Source organism: Colias eurytheme, chromosome 16 (assembly GCF_061535395.1).
Source record: "Colias eurytheme isolate Ceu_HAF_F1 chromosome 16, ilColEury1 Martin Lab GWU primary, whole genome shotgun sequence".
In the NCBI taxonomy this organism is placed as follows: Eukaryota; Metazoa; Arthropoda; class Insecta; order Lepidoptera; family Pieridae; genus Colias; species Colias eurytheme.
The window spans coordinates 3,709,939-3,730,526 of NC_142995.1; the positions used below are offsets into that span (position 1 = coordinate 3,709,939).

At 32.5% G+C, this 20,588-nt stretch overlaps 1 protein-coding gene and 1 long non-coding RNA gene across 2 annotated transcripts; one reads left to right on the plus strand and one right to left on the minus strand.

The window, feature by feature from the left end:
* Positions 1-11,139: 11,139 nt before the first annotated feature.
* On the minus strand, positions 11,140-12,363 carry LOC149901692 (speckle-type POZ protein-like). The gene has a single exon (XM_090110888.1). It carries the CDS (start codon positions 12,323-12,325, stop codon positions 11,465-11,467), a length of 861 nt encoding a protein of 286 aa, XP_089967014.1. The 5' UTR covers positions 12,326-12,363; the 3' UTR covers positions 11,140-11,464.
* Positions 12,364-15,502: 3,139 nt separating this feature from the next.
* LOC149901693 (uncharacterized) lies at positions 15,503-16,043 on the plus strand. Its single transcript, XR_016457635.1, has 2 exons — positions 15,503-15,605; positions 15,930-16,043. It is a non-coding gene; the product is annotated as an uncharacterized LOC149901693 (long non-coding RNA).
* Positions 16,044-20,588: the final 4,545 nt, after the last annotated feature.

Sequence of the window (20,588 nt, forward strand, 5' to 3'; positions counted from 1 at the left end):
ATAGGGATCAATTAATTAATTTTTTTTTAAATAACACCATAAATATATTAATTTACAGCTGGTGCAAATCAGTAAATCGAATTTTGTGTGGAAAAATTCAATATGAGGGCGAAGATGAGATAAAATTAGCTGCTAGAGACTATTATAAAAAAAGAAGACATTATAAAAATAGAAAATGAAAGAAAATATTGGTTTTATTTGTAGTATTATTTGTTCATGCATGTGTCAGTTTAATGTTCAACGTAGTATTCATTCAATGTTCATGTACATGAAAGACCAAATTTTAGTAGAATATTTCATACAAGCTACCTACCTATATAAACATTAAACTGGAACATTATTTCCCGATATATCCAGGTAATAATCAACGGCTAGTTTCGATATTCCATATTAATCCACAATTTTAGATCGAAAATGACAACTACAGCGAATTACTAAGATTGTAGATTGTGGATTGATATCAAATATTGAAACGAGCCTTGTAGTGGTAACTTGTTTAGTATGAGCTATATATACATACGTATAGGTAGGTATACTGAAGCCTATAGTATACCTATCTATAGGTATGTATATATGCAATTAGTTCTGGAGAAAAAAAGTAGGTGGCGCTTCAAAGATAATTGGCACAGAAGAACGCAAGATGGCGCTCTTTTCCCTCTATATTACTATACTCTTTGGAGTATAGTAACCTATGATAGTAACTATGTATAAGGAAAAGAGAGCCATCTTGCGTGATAAAACGAGAACCCATGAACACTAGCGCCCCAAGCGTATGGCGGGCGCATTAAAAGTGCTATAGATACCTATACGTATATCTATATACGTACCTATAGGTATTATTGCTACGTCGCTATAGCTATTCTGATAATAATTTATATTGCGTTACCTTTATCACAACTGTATTATTGTGTCGATCTGTTCTGGCGCGTACAATCATTGTACGCGTGAAAAACCCAACCCAAAATTACACAATGCATATAAAAAAAATCTAGTTGCGTAATAAATTGGTGGCTGGACTTAAAGCTAAACATTTCCAGGTGATAAAAAAGATAACAATAAAACAAATCACTTGACACATTTGAAAATCTAAAGATAATTGGGCCAGGTAAAGAAAAACGCTTTTAAATTAATTGGGAGTTTATTCATTTTTTTCCACACTATATAATTAGCATTCTAATAATCTTAGGTATTAATATTTCGTTAAGCATTATAATAACACAAACATAACAAATAAAATAGTGTTAGGTTTGGTTAAGCATTATAATAACACAAACATAACAAATGAAATAGCGTTAGGTTTGGTTAAGCATTATAATTAACACAAACATAACAAATGAAATAGCGTTAGGTTTGGTTAAGCATTATAATTAACACAAACATAACAAATGAAATAGCGTTAGGTTTGGTTAAGCATTATAATTAACACAAACACAACAAATGAAATAGCGTTAGGTTTGGTTAAGCATTATAATTAACACAAACATAACAAATATTTATTTATTTACTAGCGGTCCGCCCCGGCTTCGCCCGTGGTACATATGAAAAATAGATGTTGGCCGATTCTCAGACTTACCCGATATGCACAGAAAATTTCATGAGAATCGGTCCACCCGTTTCGGAGGAGTATGCAGACTAACATTGTGACACGAGAATTTTATATACACATAAGATTTATTTAATAAGGTGCACACCACAGCTGACAATTTTGCCTCGTTATACACAAATTTAATTACATGTTGCGGTGAAATGCCAACCAATTAATTGTATGCACACAGCATAGTTGAGGGAAAAAAATTTTATTAAAAATTACATTATTTAGCACAATTCATAGATCAAGTAAAATAATTTCCTAAAATACATGTCATAAAATAAGTTGAATCTAATTAATCATAGTACAGATAAATATCACATCAATATAGCTGAGTACAGTACATTACATCACACAGTACAATATAGTTAAATCAATACAGCAAGCTGTAAGAGAGAGAGAGCTGTCGATACATTTATCTACAGCTTACGTCAATCTCATACATTCATAATCTATTCTATCAAACGTTACGCTAAACGAAAGCCACTTGGCTAGTGGGGCTGGACTCTAGCTTGACGCATCGTCGCATGTTGCAACATATCGCAAAGTGGTGATATGTCAAACAATTTAAAAAGTTGGTAGATTTTAGGTCTAGGGTGGTAGATAGGTAGACTGAAGTGAAAATAGGTAGATCTACCTAAAAGTTGGTAGAGTTGGTAACACTGGGCACTCAGTACCACACTCAGTACTTCGATTTCGAGCTCACGCACACATATGCATGTATTACTTAGGTCAAGTCTTATATACCAACCTATGAAAAGTTCACGTCAAACATGTTACATGACCCACATTGCTGCCAACATTTAAAAGTTGTCGTTGCTAGTGATGTCTCTGTACGAGTGCTAGTATCGATAAAACTTCATATCGATATCGATAAAATTTTCGATGCTGGGTACAACACTACTTATTCTCATCCTTATTCAAATTTATATAGGAAATTAAAAATAAAACACCAACATTGTAGATCAATAAGTTTATTTTAATATAATATTAATAATATAATAACATTTTTATATAATATTAAAACTCACTATTATCAGCAAAAAATGGATAATTCATTTGAATTTTACTGAATATCTTTATTTAGGAATGTAGGACTTAATTCGGCTTAAATATTATGTGAATACAACTACATTCACATTTTATACTTTTCCTTGAAATATTTTGCGGGATTTTAAAATCTCGTTCTAATTTTCGATACCAATATATCGTTGCCGTTCGCCATATTGGAATTGTATATGAAGAAGCCGTTGTTTTCTTTGGACATAATAATATCTCCTCTCCAATTGATTCTACAGCCAGAACATGACGAATTAGAGAAGTTTTCTCATAAATTGTTATGTTTTATCTTCCTTATAGAACAGTCATTGGGTACATAATGCAAATATTTAGTCACAAATCACAATAATTATCATCTACACACAAAGAATTGTTTACACATAACACTTTTTCTTCTTTTTTCACTTTTGGCAGAATTATTACGAATTAAAAAATTCAGTGTATTGTACATTAACTGAGTAAATACCAAAATCTACGATATACGAAGAACAGATTTTGTTTATCTTCCACCAAAACCAAAAGATATAAGCTTCTTGACCAAAACAATAAATAAAACGCCATTTTGAATTCAAATTTCAAACAACAAATCAACATAAAGAGGTTGTCTAGCTATGCTTAAGGGCGGCTTGCATAACGTAAAACGTCGAACCTACTACCGAACACAACTCGACCTCAGTTCAAGGATTCTTTTGGTACAAGTACAAGTACAAGTTACAACCATTGAAAAGAAGAAAACGAAGAGAAAAGAATGGGCAAAATTATATTTAAAAGACAGGGATTCATTCAGACATATGCAGTCATATCATAAATCTTTGTAGAGTTCTAAAATTTATATTATTAATCTTTTTTCAGTATTAGCCACGTCATCCGACGCCATCGCCATTGATAACGATCGACCGACGTCCGTTTTGTTTGGCGGTAGAACTGTGAGTTGTGACTGAAGCTGTAATAACTATAGGTAAACCAGAATCTGATGGCAATTAGGGAAATCAAAATTTAGAGTGTGCAACCCTAGGGAAAATGGACTGAACGATCTTGATACTGCGTATTTTTTATTTTGTCCTCAATATCATTAGTCACATTACACAAGTGGATAATACTGTATTTAATAATGAGATATCCACGTATTATTATCTAGGTACTTATTACATGTATAATATACATATTACTTTTCTAAAATACATAATAATATTATGTATTTACACATACCTATATTTGAATATATGTATATAATTATGGCATGTGAAAATATGGATGTAATGATAATGCAGATCAAAACTTATTTACTAGGTATATTTAACGATTGTTTATAATTTTTTATAAAATAAAACAATAATAAAATAAAATCATGTTTATTTTCGTAAGTATTAACACATTATAAAATTGACTTGTACACCTTGGACTTGACAAATAGCCGAATCTGTTATAAGTTTTCATAAAATTATATTTTAATCAACAAACAATATTATAGTTACCTATTTATAACATTTTTAAATTAAAGTATCAAAACCGGGTAAGTCCAACTTAGCAATAAAATCTTTCACGCGCTTTAAAATTGAAAATTGTGATGTGTTTGACCCTTCTTCATCGAATATTTTTCTATACACATTGTAAACAACACCTCTTGCTTGTGATCGCAGCAGTTTTATGGACATTTTGAAGATTTTGAAGACAAAATCCTAAAAATTAATCATCAACACAAATAATTTGACAACCAATTTGATAGTTGTCAAATAAAGTTGCCACATGAAAATCTCGTATTTTTGAAATATAAATATGCCATCAGATTCTGGTAGACCTATAATAAGTATATAGTCTATGACTAATGCGCTGTCCGGTGCGATCGCCCGTCCACACGCGCGAATTTGGTACGGTCCGCACCAAGTTCGGAAGAAAAAACCATCGAACCAACCGTACCGTCAATAATAATAATTATGTCCGGCGGACCACTGTACACATGATCGAATATGGTCCGGAGCGCACCAAGGTCACGGTGCGGTCCGTACCAAATTCGAACGTCTGTTAATACTTTAGCACCGGAGCACATAGGCTAAGCGTCTTATTTACGGTCCATCTTGACGTACGTCCCGCCAAGGTCATACACGATGCACGACGCAAAACGACAGTGAATAGCGTTGACGTACGTCAATAATTATTATTATTATCTTGCTGGATGTGCACGACCAACTTTTCATCCAGCAAGCACCCCCACCACCGCGAACGTCGTGCAGATGGACAGTGAATAGCGCGGACGTACAGCAGATTAGTGTTGCCAACAGAAATTAATGTAAATACTTGGAAACGTGGCCTATTGATATGATTTTTTTGTGATAACCTAGTGAGTACCTACATGATCAAGCAAGAAACAGTTATTTTATATTTTTATGTACACAGGAAATACCCAATTATCATTACTTTTGGATCAACCTAGTACATATGGACAGTTTATATTCAGAAGTTATTATTTTAAAAGAACTCCAAGGCGAATTGATGAATAACACAGATTTTATGCAAAAGTCCACTGCAGAAAAATGGCAATTTATTTACAAAAATGTCCTAACGAATTTGTTTATTTAAAAAAATTGATAAGCTATATACTCTCTGTTCCCGCCACTTCAGCATTTACTGAAAGAGTCTTTTCGGTCATGAATGTGAAGTGGCGGGAAGAGAGAAACCGAGCTTCATTAAAAATTAATTAAAAATGAGCTCTTGAAATATATAAATTTAGATTTGGAATGTTTGGATTCATATAATTCATTTAAAAATAATGAAAAATTCTTAGTTACTGCAAAAAGTATAAAAAAATACATTTTTAAAAATATTTATTTACTCTTTATTTACCTTCTTTAAAATCAGATATACTCTATTTCTTCAAATAAAAGTTGGCAACCCTAGCCATGCTTGATGCGCGCACGATCGTCAGTAGGATACATCCAGCACCGCGGCCTTGAGCCGACGTACGTCGGGGATTGACCGTGAATAAGACGCTTTACAAGCACAGCTAAAGCGTCTTATTCACGGTCAATCCCCGACGTACGTCGGCTCAAGGCCGCGGTGCTGGATGTATCCTACTGACGATCGTGCGCGCATCAAGCATGGCTAGGGTTGCCAACTTTTATTTGAAGAAATAGAGTATATCTGATTTTAAAGAAGGTAAATAAAGAGTAAATAAATATTTTTAAAAATGTATTTTTTTATACTTTTTGCAGTAACTAAGAATTTTTCATTATTTTTAAATGAATTATATGAATCCAAACATTCCAAATCTAAATTTATATATTTCAAGAGCTCATTTTTAATTAATTTTTAATGAAGCTCGTTTTCTCTCTTCCCGCCACTTCACATTCATGACCGAAAAGACTCTTTCAGTAAATGCTAAAGTGGCGGGAACAGAGAGTATATAGCTAATCATTTTTTTTAAACAAACATATTCGTCAAGATATTTTTTTTAAATAAATTGCCATTTTTCTGCAGTGGACTTTTGCATAAAATCTGTGTTATTCAACAATTCGCCTTGGAGTTCTTTTAAAATAATAACTTCTGAATATAAACTGTCCATGTGTACAAGGTTGATCCAAAAGTAATGATAATTGGGATTTCCTGTGTACATAAAAATCAAAAATAACCGTTTCTTGCTTGCTCATGTACTCACTAAGTTATCACAAAAAAATCATATCAATAGGCCACGTTTCCAAGTATTTACATTAATTTCTGTTGGCAACACTGATCTGCTGTACGTCCGCGCTATTCACTGTCCATCTGCACGACGTTCGCGGTGGTGGGGGTGCTTGCTGGATGAAAAGTTGGTCGTGCACATCCAGCAAGATAATAATAATAATTATTGACGTACGTCAACGCTATTCACTGTCGTTTTGCGTCGTGCATCGTGTATGACCTTGGCGGGACGTACGTCAAGATGGACCGTAAATAAGACGCTTTAACCAGAGGACTTCCCTAAACATAGACACATATTTTTTTTTTTGCTTTTCATGGCAAGAAGATGTGACTATTTGCCAATGTCAAGTATGTTAAAAGGTAAGGAAACAATTCGCGGTAAGGAAAAGGTTAGGAGATTTAGATTTAAGTCAGAGGAGTTGGGAAATATTTATATATTACTAGCGGTCCGCCCCGGCTTCGCCCGTGGTACATATGAAAAATAGATGTTGGCCGATTCTCAGACTTACCCGATATGCACAGAAAATTTCATGAGAATCGGTCCACCCGTTTCGGAGGAGTATGCAGACTAACATTGTGACACGAGAATTTTATATATAAGATGTATACTTAGATTATTAGCTAATATTATTATTTACGTATTATAGACACATTTTATGTTACTAGATACAAATATATTTATTTATATTATTAGATATAACTTTAAATTATTACTTATTATAAATGATGCTAAGGCGTTGTATAACTTTATAGGATTTTGTAGTAAACATAACATACGAGTAGGAAACGAAATACGAACGGATATCAGGTTGGATATATAAAGGAAGAGTGGTCAAGTAAGGGGCATGCAAAAAATATATGATCTTTGTCTCTTAGATCAGTTCCACATTCACAAATGGCACTGTTTAAAATACCCAGTCTCGCAAGATGAGCTGGGCATTACATGTATGACCAAGACGCATTTTTATAATAATAGAGGTTACAAGCTTACAGCCTGTAACTTCTGTAACTTGTAACTTTGAACGACTTCTTGTAACTTATAATATTGCTTTCCTTTATATAATATACTTTGTTTCCAGATAATTTCCCAAGACTCGTGCAAGTATTAAGGCAGACTGACCAAGTCATGGAAATAACTCTGATAGGGAAACATGTCTCCACATCGCACAGCAGACCTTGCCAACTCATTAGCTTTTTCTTTTCCTTGGATATCACTGTGACTTGGTATCCAAGCAAATGTAACAGCATAACCTTTCAATGAACATTCTAATAATTTACTTTTAATATCAAAAATAATGGGGTAAAAGGGTTTATTAAGAAATGAAAATTTGTGAAGACTTTGCAAGGAACTCTTGGAATCTGTAAATATAATTGTTTTTGGCAGTTTCATTAAGATTTTTTCCTAAAGCCTTATTTTTTGCTCACCCACCTCCTTTTAACGTCTCTCCTTACTTATTACATACGGTGGCCTGGAAGAGATCGCTACCTAGCGATAAGGCCACCGTTTGTACACATTATTTCCTATTAGCTGTACTTTATGTGTCTCTATTTCTTTTGTGTGTGCAATAAATAATTAAATAAATAAAAAAATAAATAAATAAGATTATATACTCTACGGCCTTAAATGTCCCTATGCATTCTCCAGTAAAAACTGACGATTCTGGCGGAAGTTTATTTTTTATGTAAATGTTGAACTGCTGGTGAAACACTCCAACTCCTACACAACTCTGAGGTGATGATTTTGATGCGTCAGTATAAATGTGATTATATTTTTCCCATTCTTTACAATTCAATGCATTTTTAAAGTCTAAATAAGCATATGAATCATGTTTCGTTATGCCTATATTATAAACTATATCTGGAGATACAAGAAGTGATTTAAAAATTATTACTAAATAGCGGCAACGCCGAAGACCGATGAATCGGGGAAGGTATAGATTTGATTCTGTGATAACTTTGAATCAGACATGGTAACATTTTATGGTCCCAATACCTACAATATATATCATCACGCAGACCAATATCTCTTTTTTAGAGTATAAGTATTCTTTGGAGTTTGGACCAATAGGAGCGGAGCACAGCTAGTCACTACATAGTATAAAACAAAGTCGCTTTCTCTGTCCCTATGTATGCTTTAATCAAGAGGAAGGTTTTAGTATATAATTTATTAGGTTTTAGACAAAGCGGGCGAAGCCGCGGGCGGTAAGCTAGTATATTATAAAGCTGAAGAGTTTGTTTGAACGCGCTAAACGCGGGAACTACCTGATTTAAAAATTCTTTAGGTGTTATATAGCCCATTTATCGAGGAAGGCTATAGGCTATATATCATCTCGCTGAGACCAACAGGGGCGGAGCACTATGGGTAAAACCCCGGAGCACAGCTAGTATTTTCGTTTATGAAAAAAAAATCATAATAGGTATTACCATGCCAAGTAGAAAACGTAAGTGTGAAAATTAGAGGTAACTTCGTGATTTTTTTTTATTGAGTCAAATTTTAATACATATTTTATAGACCGGGAGATACTGACAGAAAATTTCGAGTCATTTGTAACAGGATGGCGGTTCTACAGGGGTCTTAGTTCGCAATGACAAAAAGAAAAACAATGGTGTGAACGCTGGTACCGGCGGCTTAGTCGCGTGGGCGTTAGTCGAACTCGTCGGAAAAATAGCGAAGTCAAACGATTTGTAACACAAAAATTTTAGAATTTACCGATAGCCCATAAAAAAGAAGTAGGCGGTAGTGTCATGCCATACTTTTCCGGTGTGACTTACAGCCCGCCATACCGACGCGAATGTGTTGATTTAAAAAAAACAATTCAACCATTTGTACCAGGCTAACTTTTGCACAGGTAGCCATCGTCGTGCAGCCATTTACGAAAATCGCCATGCCATACTTTTTGGACGATTCCAAATGGTCGCCATACCGCCGAAAATCTGCAAATTTTTTTTTTCACCGAACCATTTGTAACACCCTAAATTTTTTTTCAACAACTCCTAAATGATTATAAATAGAAGTGTGATAATGCCATACCTGTGGGAGGTGGCGAATGTGTATAAGATTTTTTTTTATTGTATGATTTTATTCGTATTCTGAACGATTTGTAACAGTATGGCATTAATCTTTCCTATCAGTTTGAGGTTCAACAAATATAAATACAAAATTTCAAAGATCTAGGTGGTAGAAGTCTTCACTTCTATAAATTAATAATAAATTTATTTATGAAGTATGGCAGCACTTTTTCCCCCTACAAGAAGTATGGCAAATATAATAATGGTCACATTTTATCAAATACTCTCCAAAAATCTAAATGCAATACTGGTACAAAAAGTTTGGCGAAAAAAAAAAATTTTGTAGATTTTCGGCGGTATGGCGACCATTTGGAATCGTCCAAAAAGTATGGTATGGTGATTTTCGTAAATGGCTAGACGACGATGGTTATCTGTGCAAAAGTTAGCCTGGTATAGTGCCACAAACTTATCTGACCCGGTGGCAAAAACTGGAACTACGTGCCGCCATTTTGAAATGTCACATTTTCACAGACTTTTCATACGGAATATTTTGTTTATATAAAAAGAAAGCGACATCAGTGACACTGTCACCGGGTCAGATAAGTTTGTGGCACTATACAAATGGTTGAATTGTTTTTTTTTAAATCAACACATTTGCGTCGGTATGGCGGGCTGTAAGTCACACCGGAAAAGTATGGCATGACAGTACCGCCTACTTCTTTTTTATGGGCTATCGGTAAATTCTAAAATTTTTGTGTTACAAATCGTTTGACTTTCGCTATTTTTACGACGAGTTCGACTAACGCCCACGCGACTAAACCGCCGGTACCAGTGTTCACACCATCATTTTTCTTTTTGTCATTGCGTACTAAGACCCCTGTAGAACCGCCATCCTGTTACAAATGACTCGAAATTTTGTGTCAGTATCTCCCGGTCTATGTTTTTGATCAAACAGAATTCTCGAAAATGTCATCTAGTTTGATATACATACACATATTTTACTTTTTATATTTGGCCATGAATATTATACGTATCACCTTAGAAGATTGTTCATTTTGCTCTATTCTCAACTTAACACAGCGCTGCAACAACGTACATACCTACCTTTCAAAATATAATACCCGCGAGACGGGTAGAGATTGTCTAATCTAAAAATGAACGCCCCTCCACTGTGTTTACGCTCACATTCAAAGTACGTGTATAGACGCAATACACACAAATTGGTCTGCCTCATTGGTCGTTCAGTCCTCCAGTCCAATCCATGCCCGAACGACAGGACCAGTTGGCCAACTAGTGCATAAATGACGCGATGCACGACAGAACGGACGTGTCATTCCGTACATAGCGCGCTCTCCCCGCCATACAATGCTAGGCACCTGAACTGATCGCCCGATTAGTTGACAAATCAGTGCGCGAGACAGTCAAAGTTTGCAGTAGAATCGCCGCGCGCACACATATAAAGTGGTTCAATAATTATTTGTCCTCACACATTGAAACAATTAAGTTTAGTGGAGGGGCGTTCATTTTTAGATTAGACAATCTCTACCTGCAGCGTGCGCCCGCTTAAATTAATTTTCATTTTCTATCAAACACTTCAAAAAAAAAAGTTAATTATTAAAATCATTCTATAGTGAGACAAATGAATGTAATAAATATAAAAGTTTCTTACTTTAATACAAATATGTATTGAAAAATAGAAGAGAGCATTTTTACACATTACAATATGTATGAAATAAAATTAAACTCCCTTACATAAACTATTTTATTTATAGTAAGTAAGTATGTAGTAATATTTGCTCAATATTATATTTGCTTATTTATTTATTTTATTACTATAATGGAAATGTAATCAAAATTCAATCATAACCAATTTAAATTATATTTATGGTGTTTTATCATTTTGATACAATAAAAAAAAATGCTCACACTTTTCTTTCCACTTTATCCATACATTAAAATATACATAAGACGTTTAAAGTTTAGGTCCATGGTACAAAAATGAGTTATTTACTTATGTATTTATTCTTACATGAAAATATATTATTCTACTGTAATAACTATTAACTATACTTAACAATTAAACAAAAAACATACATAATATGTGTTATCTTCATGAATGAAATAAAATGAGACCTATATTATTTTATTTTTAACCTCATTCATAAAATGTTCCCTCATATCTTCAACACTGACCTCCCCATTCTGAACAGACTCCAGTATTGCAATAAAAAGTCTTGTCACCTTATGTTTTGTAGCAAATTCTAGCCAATCATATGCATTTTCAGCTGTTAGACAGTTCACCAGCCTATGCACACATAATTCTTCTAAATCTGGCATCATATAATAAGAAGCAAGAAGGAGCAAATGTTCCAAACCAGTGTCAGGTAAAGAATGCAAATATAAATAGTCTTTAAAAGCTTCCAGTGTGGTTTTGGACGTGCCGGGAACATCTACAAGGCCTTCAGTGCTCTCCTTCCAAGTGCCACCTAACATCCTAAGAAAAACTGGACTGGAAGCGGCAAGTACAGCTTTATGCATGTGTACTGATCCATCTTCACCTCTTAACTCAAAATCAATCAATTCCCTGTCCTCATGCAGAGATGCAAAGGCACTAGCAGGCGGTAGAATGTCCATTACAATTGAAACATCAATGGTATATGATCTAACTTCCTTGTCATCATGAATTAAATGCCAATTTCCATCGTCGCTTATAAATTTTTTGTTAATAATTTCCAATGCATGGCTGGTGAATTTGATATTGTATTTAAAATTATCCTCTTCTCGCCGTTTTACGAATTTTATGAAAATCAAATTGTCAGTCGGGGGGCCGTCTTTATTAAAACATACTAATTTTAATTGGAAGACACCAAGGCCACTGATAATGTACTTAGGACTTTCGAAAGTAAATCTACCACTAGGCTTATTATTGTAGACAAATATTTCAACTTGAAGGGTAAGGGTATTACTTCGGTGTACTAAGTTTTTACATTCCATGTTAAATATTATGTTGGATGAAGAGCGACGAATGTTGATACACGGCTGTGATTATGCCGAACGCACAAAGTTATAATCACTTATCACTTTACGCAGAATGCAATATTGAATGAAGTGTGTACTCCTCGAGAACAAGTTACTGTATATTATAATCTGCGATTCTGTACTTCAAAGAGTATAGTAACTATACTAGCTATGTAAAAACTGTGCTCGTGGAGCACATAGGCATATATAACCAGAGTCCAGAGGACGAAATGATAAATAATATCTTGTTTGAAACCAGAGTTTAATAATTTACACTAACTTGAATACGTCATAATCTGCTGTGGTCATTGCGATTTGATTGGGAGAGGGTAGTTCCCATGCATAGAGTAAATCTATACTTTATGCACCACAACTAACAATAGAAATTCCCAAGACAAGTGACAAGTGACAACCAAAGACGATTATTGAAAATAGAACGGTTATTTTATTAATTTCGATTTGGGTAAATACTTGATTATTTTTATATTTAAATCCACACAGTGCATGTAATTAACAAATACTTATATCTATTTATTATATACAAAGAAATCGTGATGGCAAAAATGTTTTTTTGCAAAAATGATGTTGAATATACGTATTACATTAAAGAAAAGATTATCGCTACTGACGAAAAATGCTATTTGCTTTTCTGTAAATAGCTATTGAACATAAATTTTATTTGTGTTTTAGATAAAAAAGGCTTTTTCATCCTTTCTTTTATTTCATCCTTTTTTTCATCTAGGCACCACTATTATTATATTCTACAAGTTGGAGTGATGACCTTGTACGGGTTTCGGGAACTGCCTTGAAACGAATAGCGTAAGATCGGTACTTATGGAATTCTATAAGGAGGACTATGCTCAGCAGTGGGTGTTTATCGGGTAAATGATGATGACCGAAAACGAACACCACAGCTAGTAATAAATACTTAATACAGTTATATCTCCAAAAAAGTTTTTTCATTTTAATACAACATCATAATAATAATTAAATAGTAAATGAAATTGTCACATTTGTTTACTTGTGCAGGAAACATAAAATCTATAACATTGAACCTTCTGTGTCGTTAGTCTATGCCAATTACCATGGCAACTATTTGTTTATTTATATTTAATTGGTGAATTCTTATGACTTTTGCTTACACCTGCGCGGAAGTGACAAACTATCTTTGTCTTTTTTGTTTATATCATTTTATTAGAGCCATCTCTCTTATACAGTCTGTGAATGTAATAAATTAAGTAAAATGATACTTGTATTTGTGTGTGCCTGACACTGCATATGAAGCATAGAATACAATTACTCCTAGAGATATGAAGCATTTTTTTTGGATATATTGTGAGTATATAACGTATCTATAGATGTCATATTTCGATTTTTAGAGTAACGTCTCTGGTATTTAAAAAGAAAAAAGGTTTACTGACACAAAATTGTAGTGACGTCAGTTCTTCAATTCAGAAATTGTTTATTATGTTTAGAATGGTTTATCAGTAAAATGAAATCTTAAAATTACTTGTATCGGTCATTATTATTATAAATATGTAGTCGTAATTGAAAAAAGTCAAGCAAATGTGCAGTTCTAACAAAACGAAATATCATGTTATATTCTATGTCGTCGTTACTAGGTTATAGTACGACATAAAAGAGATGAAATTAATTATTTTGGAACCACAGAACAGTAAAGTAGATAGAAGTGTGATGTGGGCGTGGCCCACGTGTCAATGATAAGTTTAGATCACCTAACTTGCTCTCAGTTGTGCGCAGAAAAATATTCGAGTCGGTTGTCAGCTGTCAAACCTTTTTTCCATATTTATTCATTAATTAGGACGTGTTGTTCGGTATAAAGAGTGCAAAAATGATAGCAGACGAAATAATATCAGCAATGAAGGCATTTCATACCGTCGGTAAGTCTTATTTTAATTTATTTTAATTATATTTTATGTTATAACTTCGCTTGTCGTAATTTGTCAAAATTGTATACAAATATCTAGTGAAAATGAACCTTAATCCATAAGAAATTAGTACTATTATAGATTGAACAGCAAACAAGACTTTCTGGAATATTATTGCAATAAACAAACGAATTTCGCTTTAGTGATGCTTGTGGTGCATATCGACAGTATCGATACTTTAGAAAAGACAAACATTATAAATATTAAATTTTATTTTATTTTTCCTTAGCTTTCATTTGTCTTATTTATTTATAGATTTCCCAAAGAGGCTAATTTAAAAGAGAAATGGATAAATGCAACGTGACGAGTTAACTGGATGCCGAACAGTACTAAGCGGTCTAACAAAGGCCACCGATACATCAAACCTACAGCAGTTCCAAGATTTAAAATAATGTATATTTTCTGTTTGTATTTTGTAAATATAGATTTATACTATTCTATTCCGTTTTTTATTTAATAATAATAATATAAAAAGACGTACTTAGTAGTAATAAACATACTCCAAAATGTGACGCATTATACTATACTCATATAAAAGAAAGAAAAAAAAATACACAAAAAATATTTATTTGTGAATTATCGATAACAAGGCTGACATCCCTCAGAGCATAGCATCAGATAAATATCAAGTTAATGTCATTAATATTGAGTGACACAAATTTCAACCTTATCTCTATGTGTTGCGTTTCAATTTTATATCTATCGAAAACTAACGCCCTCTGTTGTGGAGTAGCTGAATGTTTTCGAATTTGGAATTTCTGTGCAATGAGAAACAAAACAGCTAATATACCTAGGGATGTTATACTAAAATAAACCGTAACATGGTGCGTTAGGGTACATATTGAAATGCTGAATTTATAACCTAAGTCAGTTTTTACTCAAATTAAGTTGTCCAATCAAAGGCATAGTTTACTTGTAGTGTACTGTATAACTATCGGTTTAAATGTGTGGGTTTGGCGACACTGGTTTTCATACTAATCAGACATTACAGCACTTCTATATGTTTTTACTGTTCTGTGTTTGGAACTAATTCGTTTTTCATTACCTGGCAACCCTGAATTGGCAATGTAGCTGTCAAGTTGAATAAAAATTTGTTGTTTTTTTCGTGAAGTGGAGAATTATTGAGATAAAATTGTTATTTAGAACAAGAAATTTAAATAAAAAAGGAGACATTATGAAAAAGGTTAAACGTAGCGGTGTCCGTGATGTGGTGTATAAAGTTTTTATTCGTTGTTTGTCCGAATTTCAAGCTGGAAATTTATTGACTGATTTGGAAAACGTTTACAAACGTACAGCAGAATATACCGGTGAGATTCCATTTATTTTTGCTCAGTACTACGTAAAATAGAATATTCCATTAGTAACGAGTGTTTAATGTATGTATGTATGGCGATTATTACGTTTTCGCAAATTAATTTGAGGTTATTTGTATGTAAACAAAAACTAGTTTTTATAGTGCGACCAGCACAATTTGAGTCAAGAAGTTATATCCAATCCAACCAGCCTCAAATAAAGTACCTAGTTTAGATTTTACTACATAGTATAGTGATAACTGTTTTCATACAGCTATCTATCTATTAATCAATCAAACCATAAGAAAAAAAATCATATTTACTGTATCATATTTACAGATACTGAAGATGCCCCGTACCCTCTTGCCAGTACTTCGAAACAGAGTGATGATCAGTCCTTTGAAGGAGTAGAATATTTAGATTTTGATGAATTATATTAATGTACAAAATTTATCTACAAAAAAAAATAAAAATATGTGGTTTTCAAATCGCCTTGTTTTTTTCTACCCGACGGACCCAGAAAGAGGGTAATGTGTTTGAGCTGCATGTATGCTTGTTTGTTTGTATGTTTGATTCTATGTGCGCTTCTTCAGTCTAAACACTTGACTGATTTTTATAAAATAACTAATTCCAAATACATTTAAGTAAAATTTTACCTAGGTAGGTCAATTAAAATACTAATGTATTTTTGTCTTAAATTACACTATTGCTACACTGAAACAATTATAACGGTTTAAATCGCGGTATTTATTTTAGATTATATTATATACATTTTTGGATTTTTATTCTATAATATCAAGATCGCTTGCGTCGCAGTATCAGTGTTGCTATATGAGCGACGGTGGCGCCCTCATTTATTTTCATCTCTTTTGTGTCGCACTGTACGTTCTTGAATTTTGTTGAACTGTCAAATGTTGCCTATTAAAATGGCTCTACTATAATAATTATTGGGACCGTAATATTGCATTTGACAATAATATAGTAAACGCATACAAGAGCTAATCATTCATAATATTACAGAAGACTCCTCATCGGAAGAATCTAGTAAATTATAATTCTGACGACATGATATTAAAAGAATATAATTTTTTATACATGATAATCTTTGAACACAGTGTACGCTAGCTTTGTCACACTAGTGATTGAAGCAATGTTTTATCCCTTTCAAGTTTCATTATTTCAATACAAGTGTCAAGCATGTGTCATTCATAAAGAATTGTGAATTGTTATTTTTACTCATAAACTGTAATAATTTAATATATTTTCCTGTGATATGATATTCCTTTATCTTTTTGCACGAAAACGTGCACTTTCTGAACACACAGGAAGGCATTTTCGACAACTTTAATGTACCTATCGGCACATGCGCTCACTGGGACCGGTGACAATCTGACTGATTGCATTGGTCCCAAATAGGACCAATTCACGGAAGCAATTTTGGTGCGTTGATGACGTATCTACCTCTTGTTTCTATATATAATATCATTGTGTATGGAAGGTTAAAATAAGACAAAGTTCATATTTAAAAAAATGATTTTCAAACACTGGTTTACATTTAAATTTTAGAAATCTAATCATTAAAATCTCAGTCCAAAGGATTTACAGAATCAGAGATTATCTGTATTTCTGATATCGTAGAATGATCAACTTTCATTATGCTCTTATTAATTTTCACTTTCGCCACTGCTATCTTCTACCTGTGTAAATAATCATTTTACCGGAAAATTCAACTTTGAAACAAAACTAAGAAAGGTATGTAACAGCAGCTCTATATAATTCCATACAGAGATAATACGTGCGGTCACCACCAATATATAAAGACCAATAAAGACGACTGACGGATTTTTGAATTTTTAGACTGACAGGCTACCGTCACCTATCGCCCGAATTGTTTTCGATTGTGTATGACCAACAAGGTGCAAGATGCAAGTGCATTGTTTAGGGCACTTACGATTCAATGATTCGGGGTGATTCGGGTGTTTCTGGAAATACAATAATTAGCGAAGATCTGCATGCGCATTATTAATTTTGGAGTACTGTACTTTTGATAACCAAATGAAATTTATTTGACTGATAGTTTTTGATACACAGAATATGCAGGTATGCTTGCCTACTCATTTCAGTGAATAACTACCTGGCAAGCAGGTGTAAACAGGTAAGTCAAAATAGGTGAAAAAAAAAGCATACTTAGGCATATTATATTTTTAAGTTTATAAAATGTATTCTATAAGGTGTAAATTAATAAAGTATTTTTCATTCATTAATTCATTCATTCATTCATATTCTGTGTATCAAAAACTATCAGTCAAATAAATTTCATTTGGTTATCAAAAGTATGAAGGTGATGAAAAAAAATCGATAAAAGTTAATTTAATTAAAAATAAAATGTTGTATAGAAACCAAATAAAATATTAACATAATAGTTATAAAGATTTACTTTTTTTATTACTTTATGACAAACAAATAAAACTACGAGAGTAATTTAATTTCTTTTAATATCATGTCGTCAGAATTATAATTTACTAGATTCTTCCGATGAGGAGTCTTCTGTAATATTATGAATGATTAGCTCTTGTATGCGTTTACTATATTATTGTCAAATGCAATATTACGGTCCCAATAATTATTATAGTAGAGCCATTTTAATAGGCAACATTTGACAGTTCAACAAAATTCAAGAACGTAACCTAGTAACGACGACATAGAATATAACATGATATTTCGTTTTGTTAGAACTGCACATTTGCTTGACTTTTTTCAATTACGACTACATATTTATAATAATAATGACCGATACAAGTAATTTTAAGATTTCATTTTACTGATAAACCATTCTAAACATAATAAACAATTTCTGAATTGAAGAACTGACGTCACTACAATTTTGTGTCAGTAAACCTTTTTTCTTTTTAAATACCAGAGACGTTACTCTAAAAATCGAAATATGACATCTAGAATCGAATGCATTGATTACTTGTGAATAAAAATCATCATAAATTAATAAATTCGATTGGCAAATGTTTCAAATCGGTATCGATTAATTCACTTTAATCGATGTTTTTAAGCAGGTTACCTCTCTTCGAAGATAAAATTGATAGACGTCAAATGTTGCCTATTAAATTGGCTCAACAATAGAGATTATGACACGTTTAGTTTAGTGTATAACATAAAATGTATCGATATGTGTTCTGATTATTACATTATTTATTATAACGTTTACGTAGTAATTATTATTTAGTATTTACGTACTTGATTCGATTAATTATAATAATATTATAAATTTATAATCGGAATGGTAACACAATCGATAATCTTTTGGACATCACATATGGTATCAACATCAACCCGCAACCGTCGAGCTGTCAAAAGACAATTCCTATATTGGACAGACTATAAGTACCGATTTTTCAAGACTTATCCAAGAAGCTTATATCTAATACACTGGAGATTGCACTATGACCATTAACTTGTAACAAGAAAATATGACCTTCAATGACGTCAGTCATGTTTTTTGTCTCTTTCTGTCGAGTGACCACGCTGGTTTGTAAATTCAGGATTTTTCAAAATAGAAAAAACTAAAAATCATGGTCTATAAATAATAACGACATATATTTTTAACAGTATTTATATTATAATATTATGGTCATACTTTATAGGTACATACAATTTTAATTGGTATAGAATGATAGTTTTAAATAACTTTTGGCAACAAAGCTTGGATATGAACCGATATAATATAGCATTAACATCCTTTGTAAATAGAGGAAAGTTGTATTTTGCATCAGATGCTGTTTACCAAATTGTAAGCTACTCAGATCTTCTTTTTAAACGCGTTGCTTCGACGGGTCAATTTCAAGCCAAAATCATCAAAGAAAAACTGTTTATAGCAGCCTTGCACAAATTTCAGCTAACTTTACAAAGTTTATTTTTCAAAAGGTATTTTTTTCTGGGTCGTAATCCTCAGTAACCTTGATGGGCACATATATTTCTTTTTATTTTACTTTTTGGAAAGCTGAAATACGTAAAACAAAAAAATATGAGGTAAGTTAAAAAAGTATAAATTTCAATGTAAAAACGAACAATCTTATAACTACATGTGAGTGCAATACCGATGTCGTGTGTTGTTTAATTACTAGTAACAATCTTTAAAATGGTGTTCTAAATTTTCATCATAATATTGTTATTACAATATATTCTCTTCGCTATCCATAAAAACTCGTCATCATGGTTACCTTACTTGTTAAAGTTTATTGAAAACTTGTTGAAAAATGATAAAGTATTAGGGAAATAACAAATTTAACATGACTGCTTACTAAAATGATGCTAAATTAGACAATTTTTGCCATTGAAATGATTCTAAACAGGTAAATGCAGGAGTATTGAGGAATATTGTAAATAACTTAAATATACACTTGCCTGTGAAATTCTATGCCAGAATTTGGTATCCAAACACTTCTGCAATTTTGCACAATACAATGCATTCTTTATATTCGGAAAATATTCATTAAATAAGCAACAATATTAACTTAAATATTCGAAGCGACGCAATTTTTTTGACACACATGCCATATTGACAAAGTGAGAGTTGCTACAATTTTATTATGGTGACTACCCATAATCAGGGAGTATCGCTTTTTAATAATTGGTTCAGATACTTATTTTATTTAGCATAAATAATAATTGTCTCATCCAACAATGCTTCTGAATGACGTTGTTGGCAATTTATCAACAAACTCATGTACAAAAACTAACCTTTTGCACAGAATATTACAGCATACATAGTAGCCTTGGGAAAACTTCGTATTATAGTAGAGCCATTTTAATAGGCAACATTTGACAGTTCAACAAAATTCAACAACGTAACCTAGTAACGACAACATAGAATAACATGATATTTCTTTCTGTTAGATCTACACATTTGCTTAACTTTTTTCAATAACGATTACATATTTATAATAATAATGACCGATACAAGTAATTTTAAGATTTCATTTTACT